Source organism: Lepisosteus platostomus, chromosome 6 (genome assembly GCF_059453375.1).
Source record: "Lepisosteus platostomus isolate fLepPlt1 chromosome 6, fLepPlt1.hap1, whole genome shotgun sequence".
Classification (NCBI taxonomy): domain Eukaryota; kingdom Metazoa; phylum Chordata; class Actinopteri; order Semionotiformes; family Lepisosteidae; genus Lepisosteus; species Lepisosteus platostomus.
Genome location: NC_142616.1, coordinates 32,645,774 through 32,661,988, shown reverse-complemented (window position 1 = coordinate 32,661,988; position 16,215 = coordinate 32,645,774). Strand labels below are relative to the sequence as shown.

At 40.6% G+C, this 16,215-nt stretch overlaps 1 protein-coding gene across 1 annotated transcript in view; it reads left to right on the top strand.

Moving 5' to 3' along the window:
• pdzd8 (PDZ domain containing 8) overlaps positions 1–16,215 on the top strand; it is a 62,073-nt gene extending 45,858 nt beyond the window's left edge. The window contains exons 4-5 of the mRNA XM_088635467.1: positions 11,240–11,402; positions 13,853–16,215. Coding sequence (XP_088491593.1) covers positions 11,240–11,402; positions 13,853–15,999 — 2,310 coding nt within the window. The 3' untranslated portion in view covers positions 16,000–16,215. The remainder of the gene's footprint in view (positions 1–11,239; positions 11,403–13,852) is intronic.

Sequence of the window (16,215 nt, the reverse complement as noted above, 5' to 3'; positions counted from 1 at the left end):
GATATTATAAATTAGTAACAATCATTGCTTTTTGAATGTATTATAACAAACAATTCTGTCAAACAACATAATCTAATAAAAGTGATATAACTAAGAATAATTGAAAAAGACCATTATCAATGTGCTTTTCTTTTCTTTATTGTATGATTTGTTTTGGCATATTACTGTATAATAATGCTCCCACGCATTACTTTTCTGGGGAAAAAATCTCATGCAAAGAAAAGTATTCCAATTGAAGTCTAAAGAAAGGTTGATGTGTTTTGTGGTTGGAGGTGCATAGCACTTAGACATTCTGAAATTTCATGGATCAGTCTACTTCTTTGTCATTGTCATTCATTAGTATGCCTAAGATAAAAAAATAAGGCTGCTACTGGTAATATCACACATCAGAAACATACTGTATATTGATTTAAGCAAAGCATTTTGCTTTCCCACACCTTGAAGTGGGGAAAAATGATTAATTAGATTAGTAGTAGAAGCTTCTTAAAGTGTTGCAAATGTTGCATATGTTGTCTTAAGGAGTGCTGTGTACAATCATTGTGTCTCTGAATCCTTGTGTAGCCTGTCTGATGCTGGATATTGTTTCCAGTCTGTGTTTTTCTATGGTTTTTGTCTGGGTTGTCAACCTTCATTTGGCCAATATGGGAAACTGGAAATCTCATATAATATGGCATGCATGCTTTAATTCAGTTTAATTCTTCTTGTAGTATTAGTTACTCAAACAGCAGTTGAACCTTATTCATCTTTGTATTATTATTACCATCCATTTTATAGCCAAAACTGTATGGGGATATTTCAAAATCCTCCAGGCAAGAACTTTTACTTTATTTTACAGTTCATTTTAATTAATATGTTCCATGACATTTGTAGATTTATATATTTGCATGTTTAATTGGTCCAATACAGTGTTGTGGTACCCAGCAGACAACAGGCACAAGGCGACATACAGTACATAGTACAATATGTGTGAAATGCTCCGTGTCCTTTCTTGGTGACACTTAGAACTGAAAAGCTCTGACACAAACTTGTTATTCCACCACTTTGACAACTTGCTGTGTTTTTGCTTGTGAATTAGGGACGGGAAATGTTGGAAAAACACAGTGGAGGGGAGATAATCCAATCAATACCTTGACTATTCTCCTCTGCTCTGGGGAGCCGAGGCGCAGTGCGCTTTAATGGAGAGGGAGAGGCTGTCTGCGGTACTGATCTATTGAATGAAAGCGACATGAACGCAGATCATAAATTGTGGTCCTGGGGAGAACCACACGAACTAACAAAGAGCATCTGTTTACCTGCCCCTGACATTATTGGCTCTCATAAATGCGAGGCGCCTGCCACCCTCCACGTCCTCAGCGTCCCTGCTCAGTCTCTGTAATTGCTCTTTAGTCAGTTTTCTCTTAGCAATTCGCCATAATTGCCGCTCAATTTTGCTTTTTGCAGATGTCACAGATAATCCGTCTTCCCCTGCGTCTCACAGACAATAGCCACACGTGTGGCGCCATTAAAGTTTTGTGCAAGATGCAGATTTCCGGAGCTGTTTTCTTGCTCTGCTCAGCTGGGGCTTTATAATGAGGTTGGCAGTGGGAAGATTTTTGCACCCACTTGCTAAAATTAAACCCTTTCCCTCCGCACTTATTTTTCCAAGGAAATCTTACTCTTTTTTTTTAATGGGAAAGGGGAAGCAGGAGCAAGCTTGTCTTGAGTGGAAACAGAAGAGGTCCGAGATCTGCCCAGCAAGTCGCTGGCCACTTTCTTTCTGTCAGGATGTTTTGGATGACTCTTGTGGGGCTCTGCAGGAATAGCAAATCACTGCAACACGGAGAGGGGAAGTCCAATCTCCAGCAGTTTATCCATTTCCTGTGGGAAGTTTTGTTATGTGGCTTAGCTTTCTGGGTAACTCTTGGGCATTATTTAAGTACAATAATAGTAGAATATCCAGGGATCTTGAGCCTATCCCAGCAAATAGCAGGTGCAAGACAGGGTGCACCCTGGATGGGATGCCAATCCATTGCAGGGCAGACACACAGACACCTAGTGCCACTTCTCCCAGAAGCCAGATAACCGACCAGTATGTGTTTGGATGGTGGGAGGAAACTGGAATACCCAGAGGAAACCCACGTGCAGCGGGGAGAACATGCAACACAGATAGCAGCAACGAGTCTGGAATTGAACCCAAGGCCCCAGCTTTGCGAGGCAACAATGCTTACCACTGTGCCACTGTGCTGCCCATGTGTAGAATATAATGCCTAAAATCAGATACTAGCTGTGTGCATAGCAGGTGCAAAATATGATTTTATTGCTTATGTACAGTACCTCAACAAATTATACCGAAAGGACAAAAAACGTATACACGATGGTTTGATTTAACAGTGCAATTATTTTATTTTAGGCATTAGTGTATTGTGAAAATTAAAGTTCAATGGGATTTTTCTTTTGTATAACTGTGTATAAAAAATCACAGTTGATGATAGTCCACAAGTACAGCTACATGTTAAAAAGTATTTGTTGAAGGAAAACGGTTCCTAGTGTAAACATTGCACAAATCTGCCATTCTGCCATAATCGCTTCCAACATCCTTTGTGCTCAAGCCATCAGCTTGCTCCCAGTATTGTATATCCGCCGTGACCTGTAAATGCCTTGCACTTTATTTTGTCACTCGTGCGGATGATCCCCAGAGTGTGTGCAACTTCTCTACATTACTGAGATTGCTCCCTGGAATTGAGGTTTGTGGCAGCATAGTCACATCTGAATTCCCACCCAGGCCTTGTATCTGATCAAGGGCTCAGGCAAGGAGCTGTGTTACAAAATGCTTGTTAAAAGCAGAAGCCCAGATGAAAGTAATGATTAGATCATGGTGTTTCTGCTTGTCAGCCTGGCACAGAGGATATTGCTTCATATAATTGTGGCCATTTCGAATGGCCCTGTGTTCTTCATCAGAGGTCATAATTGCTGCTTAATTGTCTTGTTATATCCCTATATGTTTGTGCTACTCCTTAAATGGTGTTTATTCTGTGTATATGCTTGTTTCATAAGAGGGGGCTATGAGGTCGGGTTCTCCTGTTAAAATTTTCATTGTGAATTCTTTGCTTACCAAAACAAAATGTCAGGTGACAACGAACTGGCTCAGTCATAGGTCTTTTCTGATTAGTTTTCCTCAGATTAAAAGATTTACAATTAATTTACATACAAGAGGTGGTAAGTTACTGCAGTTTTAAAATAATTGGTGCTGTTTAACTTGTATAAAACAAATTCAGTTCGTATGTTGAAAGGGATTTTGATCAAATAAAAAGAAATCTTGTTTAATCATGTACTGCTTTTCAATATAGAGATATTTGTGTACATATTTTGTCACAACCTGAGATGGACATTATCTGTACTCCTCAGTAGCAACTAAAACTGGGAAAAGAAGGCATTCGTTGGCTTCTGCAGTGTGCGATCTTTTAAAAAATGCCAAGAAACTGTATCTGTTAGCACCAATGCACTGGGAAATTCAAAAACCAAAGGATCTGCTATTTATAATAGCAAGCTGTTGCTGACAATTGGTAGGCTGGTTTATTTGTGAAGTTGCAAAATGCATTCCAGCATGTTAACGTATACAGAGTCTACCAGCAGACACTGGATGTAAGGTACACCCTTGATGGGATGCCAGCCCATCATATGGCAGACACATGTACACACAGGGGCAATTTGGAGACCCTAGCTAACCTAGATAGCATGACTTTGGAAGACAGGAGGACTTTAAAAGGATGGACACTGCTCTCCTTAATTAAGCACATAACAAATATCACAAATGAGAAGAGACTATTCAGCCCATTAAGCTTATTTGGCAGTGAGTACTTACAGTAATTGATCCAAGAATCACATGCCGCCATTTCTTGAAGGAAGCCAGAGTATCAGCTTGTTACATACTCCCACATCCCTTTTACTTATGACTGTGGAAGACAGGAGGACTTTAAAAGGATGGACACTGTTCTCCTTAATTAAGCACATAACAAATATCACAAATGAGAAGAGACTATCCCTTTGAGTAAATAACTGCCTCCTGTTCTCGGTGTTAAAAGCACATCAATGTAGTTTCCACTTGTTTTCTCTGGTTTTGTTTCACTGTTCATTCATGATTAATCAGCTTGGATGACTTTGTCAGTGCCTTAGAGGATTTTGAATACTTCTTTCGGCTCCCTACATAATTATTCCTGTTTGAGATGAAAAAGTTTCAGTTCCTTCAGCCTGTCAGGGAAGGACATTCCCTTAAGCCCTGGAATGTTTCTGGACTGATTCCAGACCAGTAATATCTTTTCTAACAAGGGGACCAAAATAGTACGTAATATTCTAAATGAGGTCTTACTAATTCTTACTCAGTCTTTTCCATTAGTAGCCTCTTCTTAAGTGTTTCCCATTTTTGTATTTATAGTTTTTTCCAAAACATCGTCTGCCTGGTCTTTGCCCTGTCTTGAATTTTACCTAAATCTTTTTGGATTTCAGTTAGTTTAGAAGTCAGCTTCTAAACCTGCAGACTTTACCAGAATCTTAATCACTGATATAAATTAAGAAACCGTGATCCCAGTAAAAATTAACCTCATTCTGAGTATTCACCCCATATCTATATTGTTTTCTATTAGTCAGTTCTCAATACACAGAGGTAACAAAATAAGTAGTTCATTGTATCATATATCCTTTGTATATATGCATTAGTGATGTTGCTTGTTTAAAAAAAATCAAATACGTTTTTTGGGCCAGACCTACCTCTTCTAATGTTGAATGTTCCCTAAGCTCTTATTGCCATTTATGATCCTCTAATTTAGTTTTAATAACTTTTTCCATAGTCTTGCATGTAATAGAAGTCAGACTTATTGATCTATAATTATCTGGTTCAGTCGTCTCACCCTTCTTCTGGATGGGCACTACATTAGTGCATCCCTGGTCCGTCAGTGTAAATCTATGGCATTAGCCTGTAGAACAGAAAGGATGTTGTCATTTTCCTAAGAATATAGAAGAAAGTCTGGTATGATACCAGCACCCATTTTGCCTCATCCATCCTGTTGGATAAATTTAATTAATTTAGAGACACTTCAATTATTGCAGCATTGCATGAAAAATTATATTTTATGATTTTTAAAAATGAATGCACTTATTTTAAGTGACTAAAATGTGAATTGAATTATTTTTTTCTAAAGCTGAAAATACTAAATGTAGTTGAATAAGCCAATTATAGGCATGCATTTGAGCAAAACCGGAAAGGACGTCCATTCTGTCTTAATCTTTCTTTTTTAGAATGCAAGATGACACATCAAAATTGTCATTGCATTTCATGTAAACCTTCAATTAGTCAGTCAAGCTAATTGAGATTTTTATACAAAAGATTTAGCAGTACAACATGAAACTCACCCATCAAAAAAACAAAAATAGATCTATACATATAAATGATAGGTGTCCTGGTATCATATGAAATGAAAATTGTATCTACTTCTATTCCATAACAATACTGACACTCAGGCTTGCTTTCCCAGTTCCATCATTTTGTTTAGATTTAAAAAGAAATGTAACTATCTTTGTTAAACTCTTTTGCTTATTGCCAGGCTCTTTTTAAAATAGTTTAATTTTCTTCTTGGGCAACCATTTCTCATTTCAGAATGTAGCTCAGTCATTTTAAAAATGTGAATTCAGTCAGTCCATGTTTTCAGATTTGTTCGGTTTGGTCTGACCCTTGTTCTCTTGAGTGGTGACAATTCTAGGTAGTAACATGATGGATATGTAGACTCACCGGCACAGCAAGGTCAGAGTGTAATTCCCCATTGGAGTGACGGCAAATATTTTCTATTTAATAAAGATTTCAGCAACCCTGAGCTTATTCCTCTCTCCAGTGAGACAGGCAAAGGCAGTAGCACAGATTTTAGCCCATGTTTCAGGTGATCCAGTTTTGAATGTGGATTGTACAGTATCATTAGCCAGCTGTGAGCAGGGGGTCTCAAGTGGGGGCTTGTAATGTGCCGCGCTCTGCTGGTTTGCTTGCTGCAGCATGGTTGTGGGGAGAGCTGCCTTTGCCCTCACTCCGTCTTTCTGCAGGGTGAGGAAGAAGCAGTCGGTTCAGATGGTGCCCTTTTCATCCCTCCTGCGCTGCCAACAGGGCTGCACCAGTGAGCTGATTGCAAATGGGTGGGAACTGAGAACTGGTATCTTCATAGTTGTCTGATCGAATGTATTTCATTGTACGAGTAACGTTGGGGTGATATAGCATAGTGGGTAAACTTCTGCACTCTTGACCGACTGGTCGTAGTTTCAAGTCCCAGCTACCGCTGTTGCTGTACGCTTGAGAAAGGTATTTTACCCCCATTACTCCAGTCCACCCAGCTGGAAAAATGGGGACCGTTGTAACCCCTGAGATGGACCAGTGTCCCATTCAGTGGGGGAGTTATGTGAACTCACTCTTAACACTGCATAATCCAGCATAAATTCTGGCCTGATGAGTCACTATTGTAAGATGTTACTTTGTCTTCATCTGAATGGTACTTAACAGTACCAGAATAATATAAACTGATGTGCCAATGGCACAGAGCTATATACCAAAACGATTGTGAAGGATTTTTGAAGGATGTTGAAGGTATTCTTTTGCTGTTTTTAGACAGCCTAGACTTTTTTTTTGCTAGTGTGGTAACATATAAAATGTTATTTTCAGAATATTCTTCGGTGGATGTCCATTCTGCCCCTCGCTTCAGTCAGCTGTAATGTTTTTTTTTTTGCTTTGGAGTTTTGCAAATAGTGTGGTGCCTTGCTTTCTTGGACCCATAAGAACCGATTTAATATTTCTAGACTCTTGATGCTGTCACCTGGAAATGTGTGAAAAATTAGTCTTGTTGTAAAATTATTTATGTCCGTATCATTATTATTAATTATGTCTGTATCGAAACAAATGTCATGTCTCTTTTCAATATTTTTCAGTATTCACAATCAAAATGCATTTTCAGCACATACCTATCAATCACAATGACAGCTTGCTCATTAAATGGAATACATTGTACTTTCCGAGCTTCCCAGTGTTTGTCCCCTGGGTATATTTTGCTCTCTCGTTTTTCTTTGTGCTTTTTGGACAGATACGTCTGTAGATGATCAGTACAGTATCAGGCCAGTGCTGCATCTGGCCTTCTTAGTGTCCAGGAAGTATTGTGCACAGCTGAGTTTAAGTGCTGCCTACAGCACCAGACAAATCAAGTGAGACAGCTTGCCACTTTGCATAGCTCTGCTACTTTTTCATTTGCCATTTAATAGAATCACAACATTGCCCTCTACAAGAATTTTAGATACAAATGACATTAGCTGTATCATTACAATTATTAATCTCTTTGGTGCCTCACCTTTTGTCCCTAGGCGTCTTCTGTACCAACATCACACTGAAGTACATGTAAAATTATACAGTAGCTTTGGTGTCATTTCTTAAGCAACATTAGAAACTAGCTACAGTACATACAGTATCATATTATCCTATTGATCAGTTTACCCACATTTTGTTTTCAGAAAAGGTCTGTTAGTGGTTATAGTGTTTTAATAGACTTCAATTTTGTTTTTGTGTGTTTGTGGTTTCCATTTTGACGTATTTGTTTTCCATTTTGTCGCTTTGTTTTATATCCTTTGAACTGTAAAATACAGCTGTCAATCCAATCTTTGTTCTTTAAGCTTCTTTCATTGCAAAAGATCAGATTTTTTTCTGATGCTCCATATGTACTGCTTTGTTTTTTTTGCCATTGATAATATAGCAAAGAATACAATATACTACATAAACGTTGTATACTTTTTAACGTTAGGAAAAAGGGAGAAAATAAAAAGTGTCTCCAACTCTGTGCTTGTAATCTAAAATTATCCCATTTGATACAGACATTTGTGTGAAAGATAAAACTGAAGTAAGAATGTCTGAGTCTGCTGGAGCCATGTTTAAGTGTCATCCTATCCTCAGTTTCCTGAAGTGTATTGTACTTTCACAATGGATGGCAGAATACATTTGTTTTGTTTTGAATATCTTTGGATAATAGACAAAACCACAATCCATAACTACGTCACACCTCAAAGATGTTTAATTTTTTATTTTATGAAAATTTAACTCAAAGTTTACAAACATTTGTTTAAATACAAAATTCATTTTGCTTCTAAATTTCAAGCTGTTTCTTCAGCAGTTAGAAGACTGTTTTTATACCGTTCTTCATTGTTCATAATCATGAAGAAAGCATTGATAGGAAGGCTAGCTTTGCCATCATTACGGCATGCATAGGTATCTCTATTGTAATTTTAGGTATTTTAACAGAAAATGTATAGCTGACAACAAGGTGAAAAAATGGCTTCTTGGCTTTTATTTTTCAATCCAAGGTATTTTCATACACTTGTTAAGTAATTAGTCCCACACAGTCTCCAACACTCAAATGTCATTAATAACTTCAGTGCTTCAATGCAGACACTGATGTTGTATTGTGATAAGCTGTTGAGAAGAGAGGTGACAAATCTGAGGCCAGGTGTACAGTTGGAAATGTCATCCTAATCTTTAGTTCAGTACCCAGGACTGAAACCGTGACTAAGACAGCTGGGAACACAGTGACAGTCACCATGATGGTATCATTACCTCTAATTACAGGCATCTTCTCACTTAGCAATTAACATGCATTTCATTGTCATCCAGACCTTGGATAAGTCATTATTTTTCTCTCCTCTAAAGAGTTCTACAAACCTCTTTCCCGTTGTATTGACAGCTGAAATCATCACTGATACATAGATGGACAGATAATATAAATGCTACAAAACACCGAACACACAGTGGAGTAAATGCAAAAAATCATTTGTGTTTTTTGTCTTTATCTTGTGCATGATTCACAGGCAGTATTTCAAAATGGAACATATACTGTACATGGATGTACTGGGGAAAATAAAATGATAATAATAATAATAATAATAATTGCTTACACTTATATAGCGCTTTTCTGGACACTCCACTCAAAGCGCTTTACAGGTAATGGGGTCTCCCCTCCACCACCGATGTGTAGCCCCTACTGGGATGATGCAACAGCAGCCATAGTGTGCCAGTACGCTCACCACACATCAGCTTTTAGTGGGGAGAAGAACAAAGCGATGAAGCCAATTCATAAATGAGCATTATTAAGAGGCCACAATTGATAAAGGCCAGGCAGAAATTTGGCCAGGACGCCGGGGTTACACCCCTACCCTTTTCAAGAAATGTTCTGGGATTTTTAATGACCACAGAGAGTCAGGACCTCGGTTTTACGTCTCATCTGAAGTACGGCGCCTGTTTACAGTATAGTGTCCCCGTCACTATACTGGAGCATTAGGACCCACATAGACCCACATAGGGTGAGCGCCCCCTGCTGGCCCCACTAACACCTCTTCTAGCAGCAACCTAAGTTTTACCCAGGAGGTCTCCCATCCAGGTACTGGCCAGGCTCACACCTGCTGGGCTTCAGTGCCAGTTGTGAGTTCCAGGGTGATTTAGCTGTTGGGTAATAATTGTTTACTTATTAGTATTTTAGTTATTAGTATTACTACAGACAAGATGGAAGGGAGGTGGGTTGTGTTGGCACTGCTTTCTCATAGAGCGGAGATTGATTCCTACCTTGGACGCCTGTCTGTGTGCAGTTTGTGGATCCTCCATTTTCGTCCCACTGTCTGGTCACGGGCAGAGGTGTTTAACTGCTATAAGAAGTCCCAGGTTCCCTGGAAGGGAGCTGGTCACTCCATCTCTGCTCTGGCAAGAGTGGCTTCATTCTCTGTTTCTAGTAGAATGTGAAATCAAGGTCTGTGATGTGAATAGGAGAGCTGGTTTACACCAGCATTAATTAATTTACTGTTGTTTAATGCTAGTGTTTCCTAATGCTGTTTAGTCAGTGTTTGTACCCAACTCTTTTCTGTAACATTTCAGAAGGATTTTTTTTATAATACTTGTCTGTATGCCCCTGTTACACAGGAAAGGCAACATCTTTGTGCTGAAGGGTTTGAATTATTTTCACTCTCAGGCCTGTTGCTATGTTAAATAAAAGAAGTGTTTACATTGGACAAGAAAATGAATAGGAAGTAAACTTTAAAATCTGCACGTTGAAGATAGTGTTGGAGGGGTCAGGGGATGGTATGGTGCTAATGGGAGTTCATTTTATTAAGAAAAATCACGTTTATGTTAAAAAGTGCCCTCAAATAGTTTAAATTGTCTGTATCTGTATCTGTCTGTATCCCCACAGGTAACTACAGCCATTTCCATATGGCTAGACTAATACCGACTGGCCCACACACCTGCTGCTTTTGTTCCACATGAGAATTTACATATTTTTGTTTACAAATGGAATGTTTTCAGCTACTTAAATCCAAAATCCAAAATGTTTAATAATTGAAAACAAAGACTTCAAATTAATCCTATAATTAGTTCATTAAGGGTCCATCTATGTAACTCAGACCTTCAAATGGAAGGTAAACGAGTATCACAAGCCTCTGTGGTCAGGATCGCAAACAACAGATGTATAGAAGAAACAGTTCTGACTGTACTGATTGTATTGTATTTTATTGTTGTATTATTGTATCATTTCGTTACACTGTTGCTGTGTTGACTGTGTTAAGCTGCTGTTGCTCTTCAATTTCCCTCGTGGGATCAATAAAGTATCTATCTCTAAGTGGGAAAAGATTTCCTGGAGTCTTTCTGGAAAGTATACATTGTTTTGGAATGGCTAATGTAAAGAGCGGCAGCTCAGTGGTGCACTGTTAGCATTGCTGGAGCCCTGGGTTCAATTCCTGTGGTGCTGTCTGATCTGCATGTTTGTATGTTCTCCCCGTGTTTATGTGCTCCAGTTTCATCCCACAGTCCAATAATGTACTAATTAATTGGCCTTGTTTTGAGTGCATACATGCATGTCTGTATCTGTGTTTGTCTGCCCTGTGATGGACTTAGGTCTTAGGTTGTGTCCATGTGCTTCCTGTATATTCCGCTTCGTTTTCCTTCTTGTCCAGCATCTATGGCCGCTCATTGTTGGCAGTAACAGCAGCAAGGGGTGACTGTGATTGAATCCGGGCAGAGGCACGGGGGAAACTTGTTGACGTTCTGAAACACTGCAGTATGGCGTCCAATTGTTTTCTAACACCGCTCTAATTATATAAGGAAGTGTCAAAGAGGTGTGGAAGAAAGGTTGTTTCACCCATCTACAGGAATGAGGGATGGAGACAAAGGAGAACAGCCCCAGTGAGATCTGTGTTGTTTGTCTTTCAGGCGGAGCTGGTCAAGGGCAGCTCTCAGAGTGTGGGCCTGACCTTCAGACAGGTTTCGGCCAACGAGGGCGATGCTGTTCACGTCAGTATTGAGACCGTTGTCCCCAGCTCCCCGGCTGCGCTGGCTGACCTGCAGAAAGGAGACCGCCTAATTGCTATCGGAGGTTAGTACGCATCACAATTTGCTGTTCAATCCATCCAAGTATCCGAATCACATTTAGGCTTTGTTGAGACAGGGAGATGAGTTTGGAGTGGGAGTTTTTTTTTTCCCTGGAGAAAAGAACAGAGGGTTCCAAAATCAATGTCTTATGAACACTAAAAGATGCAGAGAAAGTTTTCTATATACAGTGCCTTGCGAAAGTATTCGGCCCCCTTGAACTTTTCAACCTTTTGCCACATTTCAGGCTTCAAACATAAAGATATAAATTTTTTATTTTATGTGAAGAATCACCAACAAGTGGGACACAATTGTGAAGTGGAACGAAATCTATTGGATTTTTGAAACTTTTTTAACTAATAAAAAAATGAAAAGTGGGGCGTGCAAAATTATTCGGCCCCTTTACTTTCAGTGCAGCAAACTCACTCCAGAAGTTCAGCGAGGATCTCTGAATGATCCAATGTTGTCCTAAATGACTGATGGTGATAAATAGAATCCACCTGTGTGTAATCAAGTCTCTGTATAAATGCACCTGCTCTGTGATAGTCTCAAGGTTCTGTTGAAAGCGCAGAGAGCATCATGAAGACCAAGGAACACACCAGGCAGGTCCGTAATACTGTTGTGGAGAAGTTTAAAGCCGGATTTGGATACAAAAAGATTTCCCAAGCTTCAAACATCCCAAGGAGCACTGTGCAAGCGATCATCTTGAAATGGAAGGAGTATCAGACCACTGCAAATCTACCAAGACCTGGCCGTCCCTCTAAACTTTCAGCTCAGACAAGGAGAAGACTGATCAGAGATGCAGCCAAGAGGCCCATGATCACTCTGGATGAACTGCAGAGAACTACAGCTGAGGTGGGAGAGTCTGTCCATAGGACAACAATCAGTCTTACACTGCACAAATCTGGCCTTTATGGAAGAGTGGCAAGAAGAAAGCCATTTCTCAAAGATATCCATAAAAAGTCTCGTCTAAAGTTTGCCACAAGCCACCTGGGAGACACCCCAAACATGTGGAAGAAGGTGCTCTGGTCAGATGAAACCAAAATCGAACTTTTTGGCCACAATGCAAAACGATATGTTTGGCGTAAAAGCAACACAGCTCATCACCCTCAACACACCATCCCCACTGTCAAACATGGTGGTGGCAGCATCATGGTTTGGGCCTGCTTTTCTTCAGCAGGGACAGGGAAGATGGTTAAAATTGAGGGGAAGATGGATGCAGCCAAATACAGGACCATTCTGGATGAAAACCTGTTGGAGTCTGCAAAAGACCTGAAACTGGGACGGAGATTTATCTTCCAACAAGACAATGATCCCAAACATACAGCAAAATCTACAAAGGAATGGTTCACAAATAAACGTATCCAGGTGTTTGAATGGCCAAGTCAAAGTCCAGACCTGAATCCAATCGAGAATCTGTGGAAAGAGCTGAAAACTGCTGTTCACAAACGCTCTCCATCCAACCTCACTGAGCTCGAGCTGTTTTGCAAGGAAGAATGGGCAAGAATTTCAGTCTCTCGATGTGCAAAACTGATAGAGACATACCCCAAGCGACTTGCAGCTGTAATCTCAGCAAAAGGTGGCTCTACAAAGTATTAACGCAAGGGGGCCGAATAATTTTGCACGCCCCACTTTTCATTTTTTTAGTAGTTAAAAAAGTTTCAAAAATCCAATAGATTTCGTTCCACTTCACAATTGTGTCCCACTTGTTGGTGATTCTTCACATAAAATAAAAAAATTATATCTTTGTTTGAAGCCTGAAATGTGGCAAAAGGTTGAAAAGTTCAAGGGGGCCGAATACTTTCGCAAGGCACTGTACCTTAATACATATAAAGGCACACTTCAGTTTTTAATGTAAAGTGTGTTTGACATAGTATTGAAATGTGTTGCTTTAAAGTCATTGATTGTTGTTCAAAAGCAGCTGCTGCTTGGAAAAATCTATTTTTTCAGCTGTAATTTGGACAGAAAATATAGGTGATTTTTATTAGTAATCACATCCGATATTTACAGAAGGAACAGTGTGAGCTTCCTTCCTGTTCTATTAAGCAAACAGAAGAGAAATTCATTACATTCTTCTCTGACCTTTATAGATTAGGGAAAATGTACTTGTCAGCTTTTGAGGAAGAAATGGAAAATTACAGATTTCCATATCTTGTGCTATTTGGCCAAAGGGAAGTGTAAATGCAGTGCAGGAAAAGGGAATGACAGGGACACCCAACCAACATAGACTGGAAAAAAAAGTTTTTTTGTTTTTTTGTTTCAAGGTTGTTAAACCTACACAAAGCCAAAACACTTTACAAATTAAAAAATACACCTTTAGATCAAATTATTTTTTAAGTATTAATAATGTTTACAAATAATTGAATGCAACTAATATCACATTATATTAAGGTTCTTGAAGATATACGCTACTGAGCAATGTGTACACTTGCTGACTCCCTCTCTGTTTGCTGACAGGTGTTAAAGTGACCTCTTCGGTTCAAGTGTCGAAGCTCCTGAAGCAGGCAGGAGAGAAGGTGATCGTGTTATACGAGAGGCCTGTGCGTCACCAGATGCCACCAGTAGGGGTGCTGCAAGAGGGGTTCAGCCAGTTCGAGGAACCTAGCTATCTGTCCCAGCCTGTGTATGAAGAGGACCCGGCCACTATTACAACGCTAGATCCCGCCGATAGCAAAGATGTGGACTCTGAATTTGAGGAGCTTGTTTGTGATATGAAATCCACAAACACTGAGGCTAAGGAAGAATCTCTGCTCACTGTAAACCAAAGCCCCAAGAGGACAGTGGTCAATCTTGCTACTAAACCACTGGGCACAATATCACCCATCCTTAACCGCAAGCTAAACTTGGCCAGCCTTCAGTCTCCTCTGAAACCACAGCCAAAGGAGGTGAGTAAGCCTCCCCTCTCAAAAAGCTCTGAGGTGTCTGATGCACCACAACTGCAGAGTAAGCCTCCACAGACAGTCCCAAACAGACCCCCAGTTCCTCCTAGACCTCACATAAAGTTAACCTTAGCTTCAGAAACACAGTGCCTACTGGATTCAGGGGATGCCACCCAGGAGAAGCCAGAGAGGCCACCACCACCTTTAAGCAATGGGGACAAACCTGCAGAGAAACAGGGAGGCAAACCAGCAGAGCAGAGTGAAGAACTGGGTTTGTCCAATTCAAACAAACAGGACTTGACCAAAGACAAGGTCTGCGAGAGCTCCTGCAGTACAAAGGACAGTGTGGAAGACAACACAGTGTGGGAGTCCTCAGAAGCCACATATCGGAAGCAGATAGCAAGATGGAACAAGGCCTCCTCTGTATTTGAGGTGGAGAGTCACCATAAGTACCTTAACATAGCAGTTTGGTGCAAAGACCCTTTTAAAATTGGCAGCCTCCTTTGCTTAGGACATGTCAGTCTGAAACTTGAACACATTGCTTTGGAATGTCTGTCCACATCGTCTATGGAATTTCAAACCACTTTCAGGTTAAACGCACCGGAACCAAAAGCAAATGTGAGTAGAACTGCTCTCCGAAATCTCAGCACCCATAAGGGATTTAACGAGAAACTGTGCTATGGCGACATCACCTTAAACTTCAGCTACCTGAGTGAAGGAGAATCGGAGCACTCAAGTGGCCTAGTGGAAAGGGAAGGGGAATGCGGTGTTCAGGAGGAGGAGCTCCTGCTTCCTAAGGAGGAAGTCGGCCTCTCTGCTATGCAGAATTCAGAGGTGAAGCACAACTTCCAAGATACACAGTTCCAAAACCCCACATGGTGCGACTACTGCAAGAAAAAAGTATGGACCAAAGCCGCTTCCCAGTGTATGATCTGTACCTATGTGTGCCATAAGAAATGCCAGGAGAAGTGTCTCAGTGAGCATCCCTTCTGTATTCCAGCTGACAGGAGGGTGGACTTGGAGGCGAAATCAACCATGAACAGAGCCACAGGATTAACTAGACATATCATCAACACCAGTTCCCGTTTGCTTAATTTACGACAGGTCCCCAAGGCACGTCTGACTGAGCAGGGAGGAGACATGGTGGAGCCCTCCCCTAAACACACTCCAAACACCTCAGACAATGAGAGCAGCGACACTGAGACCTACATGGGAGGTAGCCCCTCTAAGCGGCCTGTCACCTCGGGGAATAAGCTGGTCCGAAAGGAAGGAGGCCTGGATGACAGTGTCTTCATTGCCGTCAAGGAAATCGGCCGGGACCTATACCGCGGATTGCCTACTGACGAACGCTTCCAGAAGCTGGAATTCATGCTGGATAAGCTCCAGCACGAGATCGACCAGGAGCTGGAGCACAACAACTCCCTGGTGAATGAGGAGAAGGAGACGTCAGATGCTCGAAAAAAGGCGTTGATAGCCACTGCCTTGTCTAAGTCTGGGGAGAGACTACAGGCGCTCACTCTGCTTATGATTCATTACAGAGCAGGCATCGAGGATCTGGAGTCAATTGAAAGCACCTCCCCATCTGAGCAGCAGGTCAAGACCAAAGGTACTGAGGACACAATGGTGAATGCAGAAGTCTTTGAAAATGAGATGTACAGCCCTGTGGAAGCTCAGATGCTAGATGATATTACAGAAGAACAGATCTGTGCCGAAGCTATGCCCTGAGGACCCTTTCAATAAGCGCTAGAGGCTTGTAACTTACATCTGACTTTCTAATTTAATCCTGTTTCAACCTCTAACAAGATAAGTTGAAGATTTCTCAGTGCAGCTGGTCAATGAACATTTTCTAGGGGGCTGTATAGATCTCCATTCCTTTGTTAATGGAATACAGAAGGATCTTCAGGTTTTGTTAAACACAAAAAAAAACGAGAAAAAGGAAAA